This window comes from Saccoglossus kowalevskii, chromosome 3 (genome assembly GCF_978046115.1).
Source record: "Saccoglossus kowalevskii chromosome 3, keSacKowa6.1, whole genome shotgun sequence".
Taxonomy (NCBI): domain Eukaryota; kingdom Metazoa; phylum Hemichordata; class Enteropneusta; family Harrimaniidae; genus Saccoglossus; species Saccoglossus kowalevskii.
In genome coordinates this window covers 29,714,226-29,739,212 of record NC_140643.1, presented here as the reverse complement: position 1 = coordinate 29,739,212, position 24,987 = coordinate 29,714,226, and the positions used below count along the sequence as shown (strand labels likewise).

Here is a 24,987-nt window from a genome sequence, read left to right as displayed (position 1 = left end):
CATAAATAGTGACAACTATTGAGATAGGCATCTGCCATTGGCATAGCGACAACTCTATATAGATAGATATAGTCCTCTTTCAAATGCAGTCCAAAAACGATGACTAATGTTTCAACCTCAATGCGTGTTCGTTCACATTCAAACTTTGAATATACATCACATATCTTGGGAGAAATATGCATGTCTATTTGTTTTATGGTCTGATTCAAGATGGCTGAATGGTGGCCATGTTTGGGCTAAAAATTCATCAAAATCAAGCATTTCTGCCATTCTGGAACAAATTATTCAACAACCTTGATGTATGTTATTTTGTTTTTCAGAACAGTTTCAGTCAAAATGGCTGACTAGCGGTCATTTTTGTTTTAACACATGCAGTGTTGAATCCATATATATATATATCTAAACTATATTACAATGAATAAAACTATATTTTTTAAACCTATTAACCAGCAGAGACTATGTAATGCAATTACTTGAAATATTTGCTGATTGTGTTTTCAATCTTTTGAATTCCAGGAGTGTAGCCATAATGACGAAGGTGGCACCACCGACACAGGGACTACAGAAAATACGTCCACTCACCACGAGAAAGACAGTGGTGTTGGAAGAACAGATGAAAGCACTCGCAACGATGAAAGCTCAGAACAAGAAATTCTTGGCGATGATTGTCAGAAGAATCCAGGAGGCGATTCTGGCAGCCTCGGCAGTGGTGGTGAATTGAGACATAGTAACGACAGCTTCACTTCAACAGATCTACCTGACCAAGATTTCACGGGACATGAAATTTCTGTGGAAGAATGCATGAAATTTAAAGAAGCCCTAGCCAGTAAGTGTGACAGATCACAATGTAAATCAGTGCCCGAGTGTAACGGTCGTACAAATGATACAATCGGTGCTACTGATTCCTCGTCACGGGACTACATACATCATTTACACAACTCTGACCTGCCATTATACGCTGATGACAACCTCGGATACAACAATGTTGTCTATGAAGGAGACATCAGCAGACAAACTGACGATGATGTGTGGGTTGCTCAAGATTTCGCAAGGTCACACGAAATCATACTAACTACTATACCTGAAGATCAATTAAGTCTCAAAAGAATGTCGTCGGACAGTGAGAAAGAGAAACAAGGAAAGTTGGGAAGGGAGCCGAGCCAGGAAAGCATTCAAACAGAGGAACTCGGACAAGCACGAGCTGCTTTGACCTTGCACTTGAGATCAAGCACAGAATTTGAACAAACTAGAAACAAGGATAGAAACCGAGATAGCAGTTCTGAAAAAGAAAGTTCTGGTTCTGGAAAACAAATAAATAAATGTGGCACACCAACAAAGCATGATGGGAAATCTCAAAGGGCTGGAAGTCCCTCTAAGTCTAAACCAAAAGAAAAATCTGGTGCCAAAGAAAGAATGAGTAGCCCAAGTAAAGATAAACGAGACTCCAATCAAAATCAGATTTCATCAAGCCATCATCAGAAGAACAGCAATAGAAAACAGGTTTCCAATGACAATGGAGGCATTAATCAACAAAATTCGTGTTTGCGAGAACAGAACAGAAAGCTACATGAACAGAATATGCATCTAAGACGCAGTATGCATCGCCTTTCTGAGGTTGGAATGTCCGTGCCTAGTTACGCGCAGCATTATCAGAGTTATCTCCATTTAATTCAGCAACGTGAAGACATGTCGTTGAGTTCGGCTGTTAAGAAAGAAAAGCCAGATACAGAATGGAAAGTAAAAGTCAGAAGTGATGGCACGCGATACATAACGCGTAGACCAGTCAGAGATCGTCTACTGAAACAGAGAGCTAATAGGATTCGAGAGGAAAGGAGCGGAATGACGACAGATGATGATGCTGTTAGCGAAGTCAAAACTGGTCGCTATTGGAGCAAAGAAGACAAAAAGAGGCACTTAGAGAGGGCCAGGGACCAAAAACAGCGCAAAGAGTTTATGATTAGGGCACGAATGGAATCTTTGAAAGAACAGAATGAGGATGGCGATGCAATTAAGAAAGAAAGCATTGTAGAATTGAGTCATAAGAAAATGTTGAAAAAGAAAGGACGAAAAATATTTGACGACTTTGTGACAGTGCAGGAAATGCTTGCGCATGGTAGTAAACTAAGTCCTGAAACGCTGAAACAGTTCAATCCACTACTAAATGTAACCACTGTGTAATAAAGACAAAACACGGACTCAAATCTGGAGCTGATTTTTATGATTTACAGAACATATTGGCGAGAACTCAAGCTATTGTCTTTTGACTTCTGATGCCTCTAATTTGTAGAATGAGCTTTTTAGGTCTGATTTAAAATAAGTGAATTTGCAAGAAGTATCATTGGTGTGTACCATATATGTTGTAATATATAAATAGACTGACACTTGCTAATAGTCATCATAGAGTCTGACTTGTTATACAAGCTTATTGTCTATTTTGTATTTCAGTCAAATTCTTGGTTTTTTTTTTTTGTCTTGAGAAATTTGTAATTTATAACAGCTGCTTACTTGTACAATGAGCCTGATGTAATGACCCCATACTTGTACATATGAATACAGAGAATGACTTCAAGTTCATTATTATTATTATTATTATTATTAGAAATCTGTACTTTGTATACTTATTAATGTTATGTATGGTGTAACAAGTGAGCTTTACCCTACTGCCAATTGGTGTATCTTAAACTGTATATGGACAGGACATTTTTTTTTAACACGCACTCATAATTTCTATTGGTATGTATTTTTTCCTGGTGTTGAAAATGTGTTGTCACCCAAGAGATTTTTAGTGATTGTTAAAATGAAAAGTAGACCTGTCTATTGCTGAGATAAACTTAGTATGTGTTGAATTTGAGTTTATTTCATGATCCAATAGTAAATACCTCCCCGCACACGCACATGCATGAACACACGCGGACAGACAGAAAACTTACATACGCACATACATACTGGTTATTAACTGTATAGCTTTACATTTACGAGTGCAATACATATATATTTATATATACATATATACAAAAACCAACGAACAACAGCTCATAATAAAAACCCAGTTGTGAGTAATAACTGGAGTTAACATTTAACAAACATAAGTTACAAACCATACCATTTTTATCAGCATTGTGAAATCTAGTTGCGTTGCCAATGCACTGTAGGTGAGTAAATTGAATAATGCGATCGTAATGAGTGAGTCATGATATGTAAATTTATCTAATTTGGATGGAATATCGCAAGTCTTATGACACCTCATCGATAGATAATTGAATTTGGTTTTCACTTTAATATCATTTTTTTTGAAAATGAAATGAACTAGCGCCCTCCTGAGACCACAAATAAAGTTAGGTTCCAAAATAAGACTTTTTTTTTTTATTTTAACTTATATTTTTTAAAAGTTTCAGTACTGCACATATACTTTTCAATGCTGAATGTAAATATATTTAACAAGACAAATTTGTAGATATTGTCTTCCTGTTATTTTTTTTTTCTGCAATTGCCATTTTTTTTTTCAAAGTTTTATAAATTACCAATTTTTCTGTACAGGCAGTGAAAACTTCCCACAATGCACTGTGAATTTCTTGTAAAATTGTTCACCAAGAAGCTTTTCACCACCATTAACAAAATAGTTCTGTTCAATTTGTGTGCTTGTTATCTTCAAAGTAAGCGAGTAATGATGAATAATCAATACTTAAATAAGTTATAGAAGACAAAAAAACTGCTCACAAATTTTGATGGCAAAAATTCATAACTGCGAAACTGTTGACAATGCATGCTTATTTGTTGAACTGCAATGAATGATGGGAAATTTTTTTTCTGAACATTGTGTAGCAAATCTTTTCATCTTGTATCAATTCTGTAGGTTTCCCAGAATGCAATGTTTCACAGTAAATTGTGCCAATAAAAATTCAATCATTTTACTGTTTTTGTTTTTTTCTGGAAGAGAAAAAAGGCATAAAAAATATGAACTAGTTCCGTCTGCTTTTGTTTACTTTTGTATTATATCAGTGCCTTATTTGTTGTATATTCTATTGTTTCATAGCGGCTTCAATGCATATTAGTTACCTAGGTTAATTTTATTCTTCAATCTCTAAGGGTATGTATTTTGCTAATGGATGGAATGGGAGGGGAACACTGCTATCTACCCCTATGAGCTGCAGTAATAAGGTCTGGTCGTTGGCATAACTGTTTTATCTTTAGGTAGAAACCATTGTAAAATAGGTAGGAAATTGAGAATTGTACTTCAATGCTGTAATGTGCTGACAATTGACTTCCTCAATCTCATCAAACATGTCATTCTCAAAAATCTACGAATAAATTATTGTTTTATATGTAAATATTAATCTGGGTTTGATGGTTCATTCTCCTTAACCTCATCACCATCTTCTGCAAGGCAGTCCTGCTTGTTAATGTGACAAATTTCCATAATTGGCATTGAAAGAGAAAAAAACTAGTTGCCAATATTTTGTTGTTCGGTAGCTTGAATGATATTTACCAAAAGTCATGTAATTACCATCCACTATACAGATTCATGCACAAACATGATCTAAATTGACACATTCAAACCACTATTAATCCCCATGGCAAAAGCAGAACATTGCGTTGCAGTGGACTTGCCATGTTTGTATAGTTATAATTAGTTATTAAAAGGGAAATTTGCTCTACGCTGAAATGAACACAAAACTATAGCTGATGAACGTATGCCACAAAATATAATATAGCGTAATTTATTTTCAATTGCATCTTGTACTGCTAATGCCACACTGCATTCAGTGCCCTTATTTTCACAAGACTACAGTATGTATGCTGTATTTCTTTAATTGGAAGCAGATCTCCTATAGAAGTGTATGCAAAATGAAGTGATTTATTTTGACTCCCATTTGAAAAACAACAATGACACAGTCCCTGTTGTGAAATAGAAAACCAAACTGGAATAATCAAGGCATGTCAAAGATGTCACAGTGAAATGTCATTCTTTAATACAAAATGTCTGTCAGTCGGCCATTTTGAGTTAAATTTGAAAAACAAAAAGACATGCATCAAGGTCATATCTGTATGTTCAATGTATGTGTTAAGTCTGAGCGATATCTGTTGATGCCGAGATCTGGTTCTGGAATGGCATTAAAATGGCCGCCACTCATCCATCTTGACTTGCTTGTGTGTATGTGTCACGATACATAATATTGTTACCCATTGAACTGGACCTGTGAGATACAAACAACTGAGAAGGTCAGTGAGTCCACTGGAGATGCTGATTTGGTAGATATACTGTCAACACTTGAGGGCGCTATTCATTTATTTCAATAATTAGTTCTTTCTGACAAGCATTTGAAATCTCAAACAATAGAGGGCGCAAGACCTGGATAGAGATAAAATCTCTAATCCTGAAACCATGCAAATATTCTGATAGGTGACTGCTGCATTGCAGTTCCACCACATAAATCATTCAAGAATACAAGTCTATTATTTTTTCGCATGCTTTTGTACAAGATCACAGTGCTTCTTTAATAATAGTTGTCTGAACCACATGGTTTGCATGAACTTGATGTAGACATACTGCCCCACGAACCTGTGAGTGATTCTACCAAGAGAACGTGTACTTGATCTCTGTAAAATAACATACATCTGATTGGGCAAGGAATATGACCAATCAGAGGTGTTGTAGCCTACATCAATGAAAGTAAAAAAAAAAAAAAAGATTAGAAATGGTGGACTCTTATATGAGCACTGTAGACACTAGATATCAACTTGCCAATGAGGGCGCACTTCAAAACATGCTGGCTGCATAGTGGTGAAGTGATGGCTGAATAAACTTACCTTAGATAGTGCCTAAATGAGTAGTCATGAAAATATAAGAGTACAAAACTAAGCGAGGGTTATTCTGTAATTATCATTACATCATTCTGGGGACTTCGCCATAGTTTCATGGGGCTCATATCCCCCCAAGATAATATTTTTACTTAGTTGTACTGTTATCTATAGTTGTACTGTTATCTATAGTTGTACTTTTATCTAGATAGAGATTTATGTATTTTATTAATGCCTCATTAACCATCCATTTGCAGCCATGCTGCTTCAAACAGCTAACTTCGGTAGTTTGCAGCCACGCTGCATCTACCATAACTACTAACTTCTTGCAGCCAACGCTGCTCCTCCACAGTATAGACGCAGCCTTCGCTGCCTATACCTCAAATTGCAGTCACGCTGCAATCTCTCATTACACTACAGCCCCAGCGGCTGAAGCTTCATTACTAACACAGATTTTTGAGTTGTGTATTATTTCAGAGTTCTTGCGTTCACATGATGGGGGCTCATGACATCCTGGTATATTTTTTGTAAGCCAATGGATTTCGTTGTGTGCTCCCCTGTTTTGCCAAAGTAATAAACTTTATTTTTCATGTGTACCTATCTGTGTTTGTGTCATAAATGTGTGACTGTCAGTGACAGGGTTGTATAGGCGCAATAAGTTGCCTGTTTTGTCTTTGTCGCTGGGGTTCGTTGAAAATAACACAGACCATTGGTACTTTTTTAAAAGAGAAATTTTATGAGCTAACAATCAGACCTTCCAATGAAAAGAAAGGATCAAGTGTGAAAGGAACAATTCCACGCAGATGAAAGTATGGGTCAATTGAAGTTGGTATTATAAATTTAATGAATTGGTAAAACAAAATATGCATCAAGGTTCCAATGAGTTCAATGTACATACCAAGTTTGAACAAAATCTGAGATTTAGATCACGCATTGCAGAAATGTTTCACCTACCAACTGTAAGATATTGGGACCAGGTATGAAATAATGAAAATCAGTTTCGACCAAATTCCATTCCTGTGTCACTCATCTGACCATCTGGTAAAATGTAGAGATTAATTGATGTAATTGCAAGCTAGTAAAAAATAGGATCACTTTATTAGATGGTAGTCAAGTCAAACTCATTCGAAAACAACACATATGGTCTGGTGTATCGGCTGCATGGCCTTTTAATAACATTTTGGTTATCAAAGTCAACCTTTGTTATGATTCAACAACTCTATTCAAAGTACAATGTATTGCACAAGAAAATTAGCCGATAGGAAATTACTGTTTACTGTTACTGGTTGAAAATTAATAACGAAATACATAAATACATAATAACATGCAAAATGTAACACTAGTATTTGAATGAGAAAAAATATGGTTTTCAAGTGGGTAATGGTTGACCACTTTTCTTTACAACCTGTCTTGCAAACCAAAAAAACAAATTGTTACAACAAGTTTCAAAAGTATTGGGGCAGCAAATTTGCAAACTCGCTAGCAAATTGGCTAACTGCTTGGGTTTTGACTGAACGGTTGGCTTTCGAATCTCGCTGGCGCCGTTCTGTGGTCACGCCCACTCTGGATGAATCTATATTACAGTAGGGGGTCGGTCGATTTTCTACCTGATTTATAGGAAACTGTTTCTCAACTTGTCTCTTTATTTAGTTTCAATCAGTGGTCAAGATAGCTACCCCCATATAGTAAATATCGGTGGAGTAATCACATTTATCATATTATCACTTGTACGCCAGCTGACTGTGGCCATTCCCAGGCCTCGCAAAGCAAACCATTCAAGGGAATCCAGACATGTTCCAGGCTACGTAAAAGCATACTATGTTCCCTAATGCGATATAGACTCACCCAGAGTGGACGCAACCACGAGTCGGCGCCAGCGAGATTCGAAAGCCAACTGTTTAGTCAAAACCCAAGCAGTTAGCCAATTCGCTAGCAAGTTTGCAAATTCTGAGACTTGCTGTAATTATTTGATGAAGATATGATCTGTCCAATAAAAAAAATACATTTTTGAAAGTTGATCAAAAGTTTTGAATAGTTTGGCCGCTATTTTTTGAAGAAAGAAATACATGTACTGCTCTACTTTAGTGAAAAAAGTTATTAAATTATCATCTTTATTATTTATTTCGCCTTTTTACTACAAAGAGTTACATGATTGTTTTGACTCAAACTGAAAATATGCCTCAATACATACAAGCAAATAAAATTATAAATTCGTTTTGTGCTTTCATCTTTTTGTGAATCATTTCGATTCAATATTCTAATGATAAATAGTTGCTTAAATGTTTCTTAATTTTTTCTTTTAATAAATTTTTTATTTGCACAAAGTGAAATTTAATATACTTATATCAGGATAGTGTTGCTTTAGACGCGAGACTTTTGACCGATCAGAGCTCTCACCAATCAGAATATCAAAATTGCTTCACAAATGTAGATATATGAATAGAAAGCCAATCAGCTTTGACATTTTTTAATCTGAAGTCATCAGTCAGATTTTCTGCAAAATCAGACACAGTCATCACTTCAAAATACATTTATGTCACCTTTCCATGTCATTTTTACATGATAGAAACACTTTGTTGACAGATTGACTTTCAGATTTAGTTATGTCTAACACTATTGGCTGGTAGTTTTAATCAGATCACTCATATTACATTTCATGATTGGAAAAATAAAAAGATTTTCAGACAAGCTGCTAACTTATCAGTTACTAGAAGAAATTTACTGCACCACAATAACATGTTGAATTTATACGTCAGTTTGTTTTCTTTTCATACTCTCAAAATAACTTTTCATTTTATCCTGTGTGTTTTCTTCCAAGATAAACGCAACAGTTCTGTTAATTTCATCCTCTATAACTGCAGGATTCATAAGGTTTTGGGTTGCCTGCCTTATTGCTTGTTTCGTTAAGATTCTGGCGGCATCAGGAATTTTCAACCACGTTTTAATTTCTTGCAATGCACCAAGCATGACATTGTCCTTACGCAGTTCGTCTACCAAACCGACTTTCAGTGCACTCTGAGGATTGAACAGCTGAGCAGTCTGCCAGATTTTTTCACACTTTCGTTGACCGACGTTATTCATTATGATCTGGACAATAGGAGCTGGAGGGGGTAACCCTAGTTCTGTTGCGTTCAGTTTAAGTTTAGTCTCTTGTGATGAAGTCATTATTCTGTAATCACATAACTGTGTAAGAGCGCATCCTCCAGCAATGGCATGCCCATTAATGGCTGCAATGGTCACTAAACGACTGCCATAAAGTCGATGACACAAGTCAAAAAACAATTTCCAAAATTCGCATAATCTATCCTTCTTGGCTGGATACATCTCATTAATATCAACACCACTTGAGAAGACTACTGGAAGAGTCTGGATAAAAAACAAATAAAAACAAAAATACCAGAACTTATTATATAAATTCCTGTATTTGCTTTTTTAAAACAATTCTTTTAGGTACATGTACTGTCAGCGATCACTGATTTTCAGAAAGCTTCATTAAAAAATGGAATGTCTGATTGTAATGAAACTTTGAATAAGAGGTAATAACCCATTTATTACCAACTTTCAAATATAATATAGAAATGCCGAATAATTGATCATGCTTAAAGCTTGCCATTCATTATCTGAAATCTGTTTCTGTGTATGGGAACACACTCATTCACTATCGGAAATCTGCTTCTGTGTATGGGAACACACTCATTCATTATCTGAAATCTGCTTCTGTGTATGGGAACACACTCATTCATTATCTGAAATCTGCTTCTGTGTATGAGAACACACCCATTCATTATCTGAAATCTGCTTCTGTGTATGGGAACACACTCATTCATTATCTGAAATCTGCTTCTGTGTATGGGAACACACTCATTCATTATCTGAAATCTGCTTCTGTGTATGGGAACACACTCATTCATTATCTGAAATCTGCTTCTGTGTATGGGAACACACTCATTCATTATTTGAAATCTGCTTCTGTGTATGGGAACACACTCATTCACTATCGGAAATCTGCTCCTGTGTATGGGAACACACTCATTCATTTGAAATCTGCTTCTGTGTATGAGAACACACCCATTCATTATCTGAAATCTGCTTCTGTGTATGGAAACACACTCATTCATTATCTGAAATCTGCTTCTGTGTATGGGAACACACTCATTCATTATCTGAAATCTGCTTCTGTGTATGGGAACACACTCATTCATTATCTGAAATCTGCTTCTGTGTATGGGAACACACTCATTCATTATCTGAAATCTGCTTCTGTGTATGGGAACACATTCATTATCTGAAATCTGCTTCTGTGTATGGGAACACACTCATTCACTACCGGAAATCTGCTTCTGTGTATGGGAACACACTCATTCATTATCTGAAATCTGCTTCTGTGTATGGGAACACACTCATTCACTATCGGAAATCTGCTGCTGTGTATCGGAAAACACTCAATCAAAGCTTGGTCATAGATTTTCAAGTCCTTTTTAGCAAGGATATATGAATTACAAGCAGCCTCTCGACTGAGATAGCTCCACTGTTAGCAATGCACATTTCTATTAAAGAACTGAAGATACAATGTATCATAAGAAAATTAACAAATCTGAGAGAGGTCTACCTGAGGTACCTACATGTATAATATCAAAGCAATCGAATTGCGGTTTTCAACAAGAAGTCGAAAATATCACTTTTTACCAAAAAAGACAAAAGTATTCCTCAAATTAGACAATTAAAAATATCATCACGAAATGAACAAATCTGCGAGTGGTCTGAAGCAGGGGTTGCAAGAGGGAGCACTGAAATTCAGCGTAGTGGGAGAGATAGGGTTCTCCCTACTAGGGTGTGGAGTTTTTGATAATTCTAAGTTAAAATGGAGCATTCTATGGCTTCCTTGGGGCCAAAATTACTATCAGACAAGTCACAGTTGAAGACTGTGGCCACATGTGATCCCTGGTCAATCAGAATTGTATGGTTGCCAGAGGATCTGCTCCCCAGGATAAGGGGGCACATGGCCATGGCATGAGGGCGCTGCACCCCTGTTCCCTTGCTTAAAAAAATCCCTGTGAGAAACCTTATAGTATCAGAGCAATCAGACTTGCGGTTTTTAACAAGAAGTTAAAAATTATCACTTTTTACCAAAAATGACAAAAATATTCATCAAAATTAGAGATATCATCACGAAATGAACAAATCTAAGAGAGGTCTGCCCAAGGTACATTTACACCAAGTATCAAAGCAATAAGAATTGTAGTTTTCAAGAAGTCGTTGAAAAAGTAAAAAGTTGATCCTGACGACGATGGACAATCACTCATATGATAAACTCCACTTGGCAAAGTCGAAAAAACAAAAACAAAATTTAAGCAAAAATCTGTGTTCCAATGTGCCAAGTGAAAGAAGCCACCAAAAAACAAACAAACAAACATTGCTAGCTTTTACCATCTTAGGGTTTTATCAAATCAATGAATCACACACAGAATTTTCGATTGACGAATGAAAATACATGTACTTTATTTTAGCTGGAATTAATTTTCGCTGAAAACACTTTTTGGGTGTTTTGTATGAAATTTATTTCCACTGATTTTTGACAAGTTGAATGTAAAATATAGGAAAAAAGGTATATTCACTAGATTTTATTTTCACTGAATCATTCCTTCAGCGAAATAGCGAAAACGAATTCCAAGTGAAAATAAAGTATTCTACAGTAAACATATTGCAAAATCAATATTGGATGAGCAGCACTTGCCAATTAGGACTTGTCTGACTAGTCAAGTTGTTCCCTTTATAGCCAAGGGTAACTATTTTAATCATGTAATCACTGTGTCCATGCAAACATTATACTTCTTAGGTCAGTTGTTTTTATCTGACGCTTGCAACAGCTTGAAAATTTGAAACAGTAATGCAAACCGGTTATTCCAATATTAGTCTGAATGACACCTGCATAAAACTTGGCAGGTTCTCAAATAGGACATTTTTGATGTGTGACTCAAATCACAAAATAGAAATTTCATTATTCTGTTACACATGTCAGGCTTCCAAGTTCGTCCCTACATGCACCCTGGTACTTACAATATCTTTACACCACCAGGAGGTCAAAGGTCAAAAGTAAACATTTATTTTCTCAAAATCACATCAATCAGTATTATATACTATACAGTAGAATTAGACAGAAAGCTGTATTTTAGTTGGTACATACATACACATTTATAAATATAGACTTGGAGTACCCCCTGGAATCACCCTTACCGATGTGAGTATAAGTCCTCGGCAACTGCTGTCGTTCTCCAGTTTTTCCAAACTGATGTTAAACTCGGTCAAAAATTCCAAAGATAAACTGTTCACTGGTGGTCGATTCATTCGAACTATTGCAATACCCGAGTCATCTCCGCTACGCCTTTCTATTTCGAGTAAGGACCTAGTTGAACTGCTATGCCTGATAGCAGAAAGTCTAGCTTGTGTCGAAACTATTCGGTTCTGGTTCTTGGTGAGTTCTCTTACTGCTCTTGATAAGAAGGCAGCCATGTTTGTATTACGCCCTCAACGATTAATTGAAAACAATTTCGATTCGTTTGTTTTTTACTTTTTAAGGAGTCAAACAAACGAAATCATAGCAGTGACGGACGGATTTGTCGAGAAACAATGCATAATGTCATCCAGCTAACCCCCAGGATTTCAAGTGATTGACCTCTAATTAACATACTTGTACTTTGTTGTACTTACATTAAGGATACGATACAGTTTATTCATTCATTTTCGATTGTACATTTGGGTGTTCAAATTATTAAATAATATGGCATCTATGAAGCAGATACAGCGCAATAAAAGCTGAGTGTATGGATCCATTATTGTAAAACCAGTCAAAATAATGTGGTTGAAAACAAACTCAAAGTCTTCAAACTTTTTCAAGCTTTTAGGGGGAAGTCCGAACAATTGCCACACAGTTGCACTTCGTGCTCAGTCTAAATACTGGTTAACCGAATACGTATGTCGAATTATGAATTAAAGCGATGAAGTCGCCACCTACGCATGCGCCAGGTGGCCATAGCGTCTCACTTTTTACAAACAAGCGTCTACCAATGAGCCTTTGCGTTCTTCAAGTTAGCGTGTGTTGCTATCATCGCTTGGGACTTAATTCCCGCGCGTGCGCAGGTGTCGACCCTCCTGCTTTAAATTATACATGCTATAAACGCTGTAATCGTTGTGGCCAGGATTGACTGAACTAATTGAGCATCTTCATGTGACGTCACGCAGAACCGAAATGTTCTATTTTGACATTCTGTGAGAGTATGATGAGTACGTAAACTCATACTCCCATTGATAACTATTGGTCTCAAGTGAAGTTTAATAAAAAATAAAAATAATCATCATAAACAATGATGTGTACTGACTGAGAAATAATTTGCATCTCAATAATTAGACCAACTCAAAGAACCATTGGGGGAGTGTAAACTAAAGTTCTAAAAATTGTTGTTCAATCTAATAAGTGGTTTCGGTTCCGTTCCTTTCACAATAGTTGATTTGAATAGTTTGTGTAGTTATAGGGAACTAAAGTGTGGAATAGAGAGGAGGACGTGACAAAATGATTTACAAGAAAATACTGCCGGACAAAGTGATTAGTTAGCATGCGACACAAGGAACACATTCAACGTAATCTCATCTTTCTCTTCAAGTTCGCCCGGTTCTTACCATTGTCATTGTGATAGTACTCCCAGTACATAATTGTGTACGCATGGTTGAAATTCAGGTGGAGCATCTGAATTGGTATTTCTGGAAACTACACGATAAACATTTGTTTAAAAATCACGTTATGTGTGTACACTATATTCCATTCTAGAAAACTTACAATCAAGTAATACCAAATCAAACATACCCTACAATTATATAGTGCATATAGTTATAAAATAACAAAGATTTGTAAATGGCAAACGCTAAATGATTATTATCAAATGTATTCAAGTCTTCTCGTATTGAAGACACAAACTAAGGTTGGTGCACGTGTCCTAGACTAGTGTAAAAAGAGGAAGAGAAACATGTCACATGAACCATGTCATACAGCATAATATAAATAATCTATGGAATTGCAAAATTTGAGGATATTTTAATAATTTAGGTTTTGTATAATATGCGAATTATATAATATTGTTGTTTCGAATAAAATCGTGCAATTGTGTAATATTCATATTTTTCTAAGAGCAGATATTTTTGCGGGGTTCTCAACAATGAGCTCGAGGTCAACATTACTTGTACTTTGAACTGGGAAGTCAGTAACAAAATAACACTTTTTACAACATGTGCAGTGAGAGTGATTACTTTAATAAGTAGTCACATGCATGCAACAGTGGTGGAAAGGCCATTGGATCGAATTCACACATTGAAAAGACAGTAATTGGCAAATCGAAAATTCGAAATGCGTAGTGTAATTATTATTATAGCATATTTGGCCGTGGATATCAACGTGGAAGCTAACCCCACTGTGTACACAGAGTATGGAAAGGTGATGGGATTGTATGTTGATAACGCTCGTATATTTTTTGGAGTGCCTTATTCGGCACCGCCAGTGGGTGAACATCGCTGGAAACCACCTCGTCCGCCGGCAAAATGGTCGCCCAGTGTGTTTAACGCAACGAGAGACCCATTTGCCTGCCCACAAAAGTGTCATTTACCTCCACACACTTGCCCAAATAAGGTACGTATGATCTCGAAGATACATATTTATAAGTTCTGTTAATAATCTTTCGCTTTTTTCTCAGAGAAGAAACATTTTCGCGAGTCCGTGAAAATCTACAACTTTTGCATCGACGAACATGGCCCGGAAACACAGCGTCAGATTTTCAGGACATTTAGCCAACATGAAGTCGAAGAACGGCCAAGAAACTCTGTTGTTAGATATGCTAATTACAATTGATTTCACTTTTAATGTTAATACAGTATTTCAATGATGATGGGACAAAACATATGTGAAAGAGGTTTCACGCGCACATTTGTTCTGAGAAATATAATTACTCTTTGTAGAAAAATGAAAAGTGCAGCATCTCTCATGTGTGCGAATAATACATAAATTGACTCCACAATAATTAGCCACATTTAAGAGAATGAGCCGGGAAAAAGGTGAGATTGTTCGCTGGGGTAAGCCGTATAAAGTCGTATATTGTTCAGGCGTCATCCATGTGAAATCGAGAAGGACTTAGAGGATTTTATTTAATTCACACATTTTTGAATATTTTTTCGTTTTTTCTTCAAATATGACATTTTAGTCACAGCCTGCCCCTTCTTGAGAGATAGTCCCTAAATTTTCAACTTAAATCGGACAAAAACTGCCTATATATATCTGCAAAGTGGTGACTGCTCCCTGTCTTTCATGTAGTACATATTGATGTATGTGGAAAACACTCGTGTGGAATATCGTTGAAAACCCTCTCGTCCGCAGGAAAAACCGTCGCCCAGTTGCCCAATTCAACGATGGACCCATTAGTCAGCTTGTAGATGTGTCATTTACCACATCACACATGTCCCAATCCTAATGAAGTATTTACATTTCGAGAGAAATGCTAATGTAAAAGAATTTAAAGCAATGGCAATGTGAATACTAGCCGTCGAGTGGTCGCATGGTTAAAATTGGTCACGTGCTGATGTACAGTAGAAACTTATGACGCACGATCGCGATGAACATCATTATGGGAAGTAACACACATAAAACCATCAATGAGATTGTACGTATTTGACATGATTTCGCCCGCTTCCCGATTAACAAAACTGGATTTCAACAGATGGCGCCCCTGGAGACCTGGCCGCAACCTAGCGGCCATCTTTTCCCCTTGCAAGTGATTTAATTGCGTGTTTGCTAGAATTCCAGTGTCCACATTTCAGGGATGTCCGTTAAAAATTAATAATAATGACACAGGAAATTGTTATTAAATATAAAAATCGGAGAAAAAGTTCGATAGTTACAGCTATTGCTGCTGTAAAGTTCTACTAAATTTTTTTTCAGGATTCTGTTGGACATGATTTCTCATGTTCTCATGAATACAGGGGTAGGTGAGAGGATTTCTACATATCATACATAGTGGGAATGCAACTTTACGATTACACGAAGGCGTGCATGCTGCAATGTGTCCCGTATAAACAAACCCGTAATCCATCGTTGTAATAATAATGTTTATTCAACAGGTAATAACGGTTATCAAACGGATGCCAAAATAAAAAAATAAAAAAAAAGAAAAAACAAACTAAAAATCCATTGAATAATAGAAAATGATAACTGATTCACCTCGAGTTAGTTTAGGGGCTTGACGATGTTGAGAAATGTCAGGGGTTGTGACAGATGCATGCATGGTGTTAAAGGGCGGTGGTCGTCGCGCTGCGCATGTGCGACATTTGTGTTGATAAACATTGATTTTCTTCTAATGGAAATCACAAGTATGAGGTTTGATCTGGGCGCGACTTGCACTAATTACCGCCGGTTACTCCTTCGATACCTTTCAATCACCTAAAAAATATCTAATTAAAGCTTGGTAACGTCTCAGTTTGTACTCGTTTATCTGCGCAACAGTCAAAGTCGCCATCTTTGCTTATATGAGACTATCATATCTCGCGCATGCGTGGCGCGACGACTACCACCCTTTAAAATTGGCCTACTTCATTTTTCTGTAGACGAGTGAAGATTGTCTGACCCTGACCGTGTTTACACCTCTCACATCAACACCAGCGTCGAAAGCTCCAGTTATGGTATTCTTTCATGGCGGTAGTTTCCGTCAGGGAAGTGGATACAGTCTTCTCCAAGATGGTCGATATATTGCCAATCATACCGATACTATTGTTGTGTTTGTGAACTACAGGCTTGGTAAGTACATGGCAAGGTTTCGTCATCTGATGAAAAGCCCGTATGTATGTCAAGTGGAAATATATGCAAAATATATTAAAAGTGGAAAACAAAAGCAAATGACTCATGTGATGTTGAACGTAACATCACAAGTTATCTTTCACTTCGTGCCATATTAACATCCATATTTTCCCCGGTCAAAATGTTGCTGCAACATTTAATTTTTGACCATAATGTCCTTTATAAACGAGGTCAGGATCGCTTGTAACTTTTATTTGTAATTTAAGATCTGGTTAATTTTTTGATCACTTCTGCAAATTGACTGTCTACTGGATTTTAAATAAATTATAAGAAAATATAATTATTTTTGAATTGCCAATATGAATACAAAAGAAAAAACAGTGAAAAATGGTTTTGGAAGGGTAAAAGCATTGAAACTGTTTCAAAATATAATTATTTGGGGGTTATACTTTCCAGTTCTGGAAAGTGGTACCAGGCACAAAAATATGTTTCTCAACAGGCCAGTAAAGCACTTTTTTGTTTGGAAAAAAAGATACAGAATCTGGGAGGTGTGCCGCCTGATGTTGCTTTTCGTATATTTGATTGTAAAATCCTCCCAATTCTCCTCTACGGTAGTGCTATTTGGGGCACACATTCTGATATTAATGATGTGGAGAGAGTACACAATAAATTTTGCAAATTTTTACTAAGTGTTAGTTTGGTTGCCACTAATTCCGCTGTTAGGGGAGAGTTGGGTCGGCATTATCTTAGAGTGTATGTAAATGTTGAAATTATTCGTTTTTGGTTAAAACTAATACGTGATGTTTCTCCACATATTTTAAAAGAATCGTATAAATTTCAACTTAATATGGCAGGAGCAGGTGCTATTTGCTGGGCTTTGACAGTTAAAAATCTTCTCTATAAATATGGTTTTGGACATATTTGGATTGACCAATATGTAAGTAACTCTACTGCATTCCTGGAACTATTTAAACAGAGGTGCTTTGATATTTCCAGACAAGATTGGAGCTCTGAAATTAATAGAAGTCTCAAACTAGTAACTTATTGTAAGGTGAAACATGAATTAACATGTGAGAAATATCTTACAAATATTGGTCAGTCTTATGCAATATACAGAAATGCTTTATGTAGATTAAGGATCTCGTCCCATGTACTACAAATTGAAAAGGGTAGGGCCAGTGGTACTCCACGTAACCAGAGGTTGTGTCCTTTTGGCTGTAATGTAATTGAGGACGAATACCACTTTACATTAGTTTGTCCCAAATATAGCTCCCTAAGGTTGAAGTTTATTGCACAGTATTACTTCTCCCCACCTACAGAGATAAAGTTTATTTCATTATTTCAGAATCAAACCCCATATATACAATTAAACCTTGGTAAATTTATATTTTATAGTTTTCAAGTACGTCAGCTTATGCTTGAAGAGAACACTTAATTATGCAAATGTTATGTATTATGATTTTATATTTGTTTTTCTTTACTTGTTTCTGCGACCATTCCAATCTAATTTATTATGTATTTATTTGTATCTGTACATAAGGCCAATGGCCACAGTACGAAATAAAGATATATATATATATTACAAAAGAAAAAAGGAAAGCTCAATAATCAATTTTATTTATTACATTGAAGGCGCCTTGGGATTTTTAGTTTCTGGTGTGGGTAAGGACGCTGCCAATGGTAACTATGGGATTTTGGATCAACGTTTTGCATTGGAATGGGTGAGGGATAATATTGCTAACTTCGGAGGAGATCCAAATAAGGTAAGATACAATTTACAAAACCAGTTATTTGTTGATGACTAGAATATTGTACATTTAGTACAAACAACAGTCTTTGGAATATTTGTTTATCTACGTTGCCAGAATGATTGTGCTATTTGTTTGTTTTAGTACTCTGAACACATTCATCAACACAGTTTCATATATTATCTTAAAGGTTACAATTTTTGGACAAAGTGCTGGTGCACAGTCTGTTGGGATACACTTGGCTTCCTCGAAAAGCGACTCACTATTCCATTATGCAATCATGGAAAGCAATCCACTTTCGTTGCCCCTTCGTTCACGACTTGGAGCGGAGATCCTAGGTAGCTACTTCGCTGCAGAACTGGGATGTAAAACCGGAGATATTAACTGTATGCGGAGCAAACATGTTGACGAAATCGTTTCTGCCCAGCAAAACACAAGCACCAAAATAGTCAACCCATTTAGACTGCTAGAGTTGTTCGAACCATGGGGTCCATACATTGACGGTGATGACATCACAGAACAGTCTATTGACTCCTTTACCAAAGGACATTTTCAGAAGAAACCAATAATCTTGGGAACCACTTCAGACGAAGCCCGTGCTAATCTATTTGGAGCAATTACTGAACCAATGGACAAATTTCACTATTATAAATATGTTATTGTAACGTTAACAATTCATTCCTATAAAGTGTTGCACAAGTATCCGCCACTTTCTAGTGGCGACCAGAGGGAAAAGCTGTCTATTGCAGGGCATCCTTATCTCTTCGCATGTCCAACACGTGATGCCGCAAGGCATATATCATATCATAGTGATCTATCTATTTGGACCTATGTTTTTGATCATGCATTGTCTTTTGATGCTTGGGGACCTGATTTCAATTTCTGCGTAAATCATTCTTGTCATGGAGCGGAGCTTCCATTTGTATTTCACTCTGTACCACTGGTGGGTTTGAAGTACGCAACAAAAGAACTTGTACTTGCACACTCCCTTGTCACATATTGGGGAAACTTTGCCCATACTGGGAATCCAAACAGGTCAGGGGAAACAAATTCTACCCGTGAACTGCATTCAAATTTGTTGACTTGGCCCCCATACTCTAATGACACAGCCCAATACATTAGATTCATGACACCAGGAAATACAATAATGAACAATTATTTAGGTGCTGAATGTGATTTCTGGGATTCTTTGAATGTATATCCATGATTCCTTGAGGTTGTATATTTGTATCTATTTTGCATAATTTAGAGGCCTCCGTTTACACGTATGATTTTGTTTATTTTAACCAAATACAAACACAAATAATTCGCATTAGAATAAAGCCAGGAATAATGCACAATAGCGAATGGTCTGACTGTGTTTCCGATTGGCCAAGGTTGTCGCATGTTATGACACTTACTCATTCAATTACATAGAATTTGACTGAACTAAATAAGTGTGTTCATATGACCTCGCAATACAACCAAATGCCTATAGATGCAGTGTGTTGAGTAAAAACAAGTGTACAACCCCGCCCTGAAAAATTGTCGCTTTCGAACATTTCCCTGACGTTACTATCACGAATCTTCAACATATGTATAATGTTTTCACTCGTCAAGTAACTAACATTAAACTGGCGTTGTAAATAAAGGACAACATTTATGTTAATCCACACCCTATCTATTGAATTTTTTTACAAATCAAATACCTTTCATTCAAAATTGCATTCCCACTTAATGATTTGTGAAAACCTCTCTCTGCTCCATGTGAGCAACATATAAGCTTTGGATTTTTATAGTTTGATAGAAATTCTCTCCAACATGAAATGGAAATTAGAAGATTCTTCAATATTAAGATAAAACAAGGCCTTGAGTGAGTATAATAATGGAAATTATATTTGTTTTCGTGATTTTACCATACCACAACCTTTAGTGTAGTGTCATGAATTTGTTTTCGCGTATCTGTTAATCGACTTATTTAGTTGATTACTAGCGAATTGCTGTGTTATGTCTGTCATCGTTTAGGCAGGCGAGGTTTTGGACGGAACTTGGCTCAGTGATTTAGAACTAATTACGAGATAACCGTCGCTATTCGGACTACTATTTCTGACAGTTGGTATTCGTAATTATTAATGTAGTGAACGATTAATCAAAAGATATGACGTATTCAGTACTTAGTGTGATTGGCTTTATGATTGAAGGTTACGCCCTAGAGTCTTTTTTCTGCTTTGTAATTGGTTAATGTTTTGAAAATGAATAAAGAGAGTTTGAGTTGGTCTTGGCGAGTACACCACGATAGACGCAGTCGAGAGTCCAGTCCTGGACAGTCTTGGGCGAGTCTTGAGTTAGCCTTGCGATAGTCTTGGGGACTTTTCCCCAGGGCGCTGTGTCTTATAGAATGCTCAACTGATCGACTAAGACGAGAGTTGAAACGTATTTCGTTGTGTGTGTCTTATTTGACTGTAAGGCTTAAGTGACTTTCCCGATCCCGTACCTCAAGGGGACGAGATATAGAGACAGAGACGAGATTCCCCCCTGACACGTGTGGAGAACCCAGAGAGAAGACTTCCCCCCGTGATAGTAGACTAGATTCAGTTTTTCAAATATTTTATGATTTGTGGCCAAGGAAGCATGAGTAATATCACCCTGATATTATAGTTATTTGTGATAGGGAAATTCAAAACAATTTCCACTTTTTCTCTCTAATTCTCTAAGGCCTATAAATAGATGTGAGGATAACCATGATTTGTCCCATATATCATGGAAATTCAGTGTAATCAAGTAGTGTAATATGCAAGAAAAATCCTGGCAATCTGATTGGTTCGTGCAAGTAGGTTGACCTTTTAACATCATTGATGACTATGACAAAATACTAGTACAGCATGTTGATGGTTTTACACGAAAGGAAATTCGAAATCGGGTAGGATGTGCGAGGACCTAAAACCAAGTGGCATGTATCTTATTTATCTAGTGATTGATTTCAAATTTAAATTGTGTATTATTTATTGCCAATAGATATGGTGTACGCTGTGTTTATGTTCTCAAACTTCACAGCTCTTATACATTTGCAAATCCTAGACAATCCTAGACAAGAAAAATTGAGGCTGAGTCGAAAACAAAATGTTAAATTTGCTACCCTATACTTAGATCTTGAATCCCCTGGAGGCTCTGCATTGAGGTGCGCCATAAACGACGAAAATGGACAAACGACATGTTTCTGGTAAATGGAGTTCTTTGTGTACAGAATTATTAGAATATTTTCTTACGAACGCACTATTGGTATCGATGTTAGCGATGAAGAAGGGCTCCGTCTTAATATTCTCTGTTCTGGTCCCATCGTCGCATTTTTCATGTGGAAGTGAAACTACTTTGTCAATTCAAGCAAGTTAAAGATACATACGGATTTAAGAACAGTTGAACAATTCTATTCTAGTTCCGGTGTTCTGGTTTCGAACGATTAATTTATTTTGACTGTCAAGTACGTAGCAAACTACATAGTTAAAAATATTTAAATTGTTCGTTGTATTGTAAAAATGCTTTTTAATTACATTTGAAACAGACATAATATTTAGTAAGAGTAACGCTTTCAAATGTATAATTACATAAACTGATTTGAACTTGCCATAACTGACTAACTAACAGGGAGCGGGTTTTCAAGTACATTACGCGTCGACGATGTTGTTTTCTGCAAATACTGCTGAGTCACCTCTTGACGGATGATATTACTTAGTCGTCCAACACTTAATTCACTGAAATTGCAAATTTGTGCGTCTTGTTATTTTTATTTGACGAATTACATTTATTTTTGATATATGCAAATAGAATCAATAATACAGTTTCTACTACAGTTTGTCAAATATTACGCATTGTTTTATGTGTTCGACGTTAGAATTACAACACCATATTTCCGATCTTGAATTTTTTTTTCATATTCTGGCATTTCTTTGTAAATGACATTGGTTTTGTGCAACAACATACAATAGCATTCTGTGATTACACAAGGTTCAGTAAGATGTTATCATAATGACACCACGTATGCACATTTGATTCACACAACGTTGCAGTATTATTACAGGATCTTTGTTTATATAGATTGTTAAATAATTGTATCAGTAGTAGCAACTTCGCAATGCTTTGACCGTGAGACACGTTTTTGGTGATCACGTGATCATGCCAACGGCTGCAGCGATTGGCTGATCGCATGTTTACTCTGCCACTCCTTGGAATTTTATTGTAGAGTTTGCAAGATTTTGTAACAGAAGAAAGAGAGAAGTGTACATAGAGGCGTGACCTCAGCTGACGGTTTGAATGAATAAAGCTGGACTATCTGTAACGAACTAGTGTGTATTCCTTTGGGTCGAATCTGGTATCTCTACTTATTAGCTAAGCGAATCTAAGTTCCCCGAACACAACACTTTGTTCAAGTTCACGACAAGGGATGTCGTAATCGTGACAACCGCTAATAAACACCCAACTGTCATTTATAATTCTTTTGTGATTTGTCCAATTTTCTTTACACAGAGACACTGAAGCAAAGTGAACTATATGGAAATATATAGGCCATGTAATTATGTAAAAATTATTTGTAAACATGTTCTATTCGGAGAATACGACTAAAATCGTAGCATTAAATAGTAGTTCGACTAAAGGTCAACTCTGCTGTCACTCCAGATTATTCAGACTCTAGTTTTGTTTTCTTTACGTAATTATCATTGTTTATAATTATTATATATTTATTGTATTATTATACATCTGTCACCGCAACGTCATAAGTTACAGCGTGCCGTAATATTGCGGTATTTTATGGGCTATTTTCGTCCTACCATATTAGGAAATGCGAATTTCAAATATGGAACGATTACGCGCGTCCTCTAATAATAAAAACAAACATGGCAGCCCCCAGGGTTTGACCGGACTCAGTACAAAGAATTTCGCTCAATTTGTTCTAAACTTTTTGTATTTCAGCATTCCCATGATGTATCCATGGGAGGAAAGGTCTATAATAATAAGGTTATTACGAGGATACCGAAAAGTATGCACTCAGACAATACGCGGTCGCATCGACCTCCGCTGCGCCGGCGGCATCGGTCCATACTTCCGCTGTACTTTCTTCGTCCTTACTTTTCTGTATTCTCGTAATAACCTCATATTATCAAGCAATCAACTGTACGAGTCATATGTACCAATTTTAAATTACATTATCATTGCGCAAACCATCATCATTATAATACAAAACTAATGCAGCTTGCTGCAGAGCAGCGTTGTCGGGTCCAAGTTTGAAGGCTGAATATTGTTTACAATTCCTATAAATCATGGTGCATAGCCACCTTAAAGGGGAGCAGAGGTCTGGCTTTTGAAACTCTGTACATAAATTCTGTCGATAAAAACAACTTGTATATGCTGCGAAGCAGACGACAAACGTCCGCTTTGACTGGTGTCATTTCGCCTCTAGAGGGCCAGTCAATGATGTCATCAGTGAACACTGATAATTGAACCCATTCATTCTAGTACGTCAATCTCATAGAAGTGCTACTATGAAAGACCATGTTAACTGACAATTTGACAGTTGAAATATTGTGAGGTGTTGTGCATATGAATGCCATAACGATTCATGTTAAGTTTCTCGAAATCCCAAATGAAAAATCACGTTGTTGGTTGTGAGAAATCGGCAGAAGAACTAACCTGGAAGTGAAGACACGTACAGCGTTCTAGCTATAGTAAACAGTGTCTGAGTAAATAAATATTGTATGAGTTAATACTAAATTAGAAATACGCTAACGTAACTTGAACTACAGTACTCATTCGCCCAACTTCCCACTTTTTAATCGATCGCTTAATTTCCGACCGCACAGTATTTTCCGACCGGGAAACGACCGCATTTTTATCGTGTTTTTTTCCGCTCGCCCAAACACTGGTCACTGGCACACGAATGACCGAAATCATTATGGTGGTTTTAATGACACAGTTCGGGGATACAATTATTATTAAATTCTGAACGACTCTTCAAATCTATACCACTTTGTATCGTTCACGAACGCAACTTCATCTGTGTCCAATATAAGAGCCGGTACAATATTGTAAACAAATGCCATGATATCTCAGTCATATCGCTGTTGTATACACTACCTTTTTTTTTATTCTGGTTTGCACAAACGTTGAATAGCCGTCAACATTTCATATATACTTAGTTTTTTAACTATCTATAATTATATGCACGCAATTTGACCCTATTTTATTTTAAACAATATTCTGACATTACTTACTGCCCCAAAAATGTTTCAACATAATTCCGATATGATTGTCCGATTTACAAGTACATCGATGTAATTTCTGGGTTTCCTTTTCTAACTGTTGACTCTTCACGATGTGTTTGTATAATTATGTTTGTAGTGTTTCGATAATAATTTCGATTATTTGGAATGCCTATCGACCGTGTCCCGGTAATAATTTGTTTGGAATGTCGATCGTCGTTTGTTTCTCCTGAGTTTAAGACGCGTCGGTGTCGGCGTCTGTCATTCAAGCCGAGACAGGACAAACATTGACCGTAATTCATGGGGATCATGTTCAGTAATTTGAGGGCTGAAAACCAAAATAATTAAACAAATACTGTTCATTATATAAATTTGTTATTTT

At 36.5% G+C, this 24,987-nt stretch overlaps 3 protein-coding genes across 5 annotated transcripts in view; 2 read left to right on the top strand and 1 right to left on the bottom strand.

Moving 5' to 3' along the window:
* The window catches only part of LOC100377951 (E3 ubiquitin-protein ligase PDZRN3-like), a 105,044-nt gene extending 100,716 nt beyond the window's left edge, over positions 1 to 4,328 (top strand). For all 3 annotated transcript variants that reach the window (XM_085497021.1, XM_085497022.1, XM_078006116.2), the window contains one exon: positions 517 to 4,328. In XM_085497021.1, coding sequence (XP_085353147.1) covers positions 517 to 2,178 — 1,662 coding nt within the window. In that variant the 3' untranslated portion in view covers positions 2,179 to 4,328. The remainder of the gene's footprint in view (positions 1 to 516) is intronic.
* A 2,184-nt stretch (positions 4,329 to 6,512) lies between these two features.
* LOC100377807 (enoyl-CoA delta isomerase 1, mitochondrial-like) lies at positions 6,513 to 12,309 on the bottom strand. The gene is made up of 2 exons (XM_002741907.3): positions 12,034 to 12,309; positions 6,513 to 9,165 (listed from the first exon to the last, which is right to left on the bottom strand). Exons 1-2 carry the CDS (start codon positions 12,307 to 12,309, stop codon positions 8,545 to 8,547), a joined length of 897 nt encoding a protein of 298 aa, XP_002741953.1. The 3' UTR covers positions 6,513 to 8,544.
* A 1,826-nt stretch (positions 12,310 to 14,135) lies between these two features.
* Positions 14,136 to 20,790, top strand: LOC144343686 (cAMP-regulated D2 protein-like). Its single transcript, XM_078006109.2, has 4 exons — positions 14,136 to 14,473; positions 16,438 to 16,627; positions 18,260 to 18,390; positions 18,566 to 20,790. The coding sequence occupies exons 1-4, from the start codon at positions 14,195 to 14,197 to the stop codon at positions 19,580 to 19,582; spliced, it is 1,617 nt and encodes a 538-aa protein (XP_077862235.2). The 5' UTR covers positions 14,136 to 14,194; the 3' UTR covers positions 19,583 to 20,790.
* Positions 20,791 to 24,987: the final 4,197 nt, after the last annotated feature.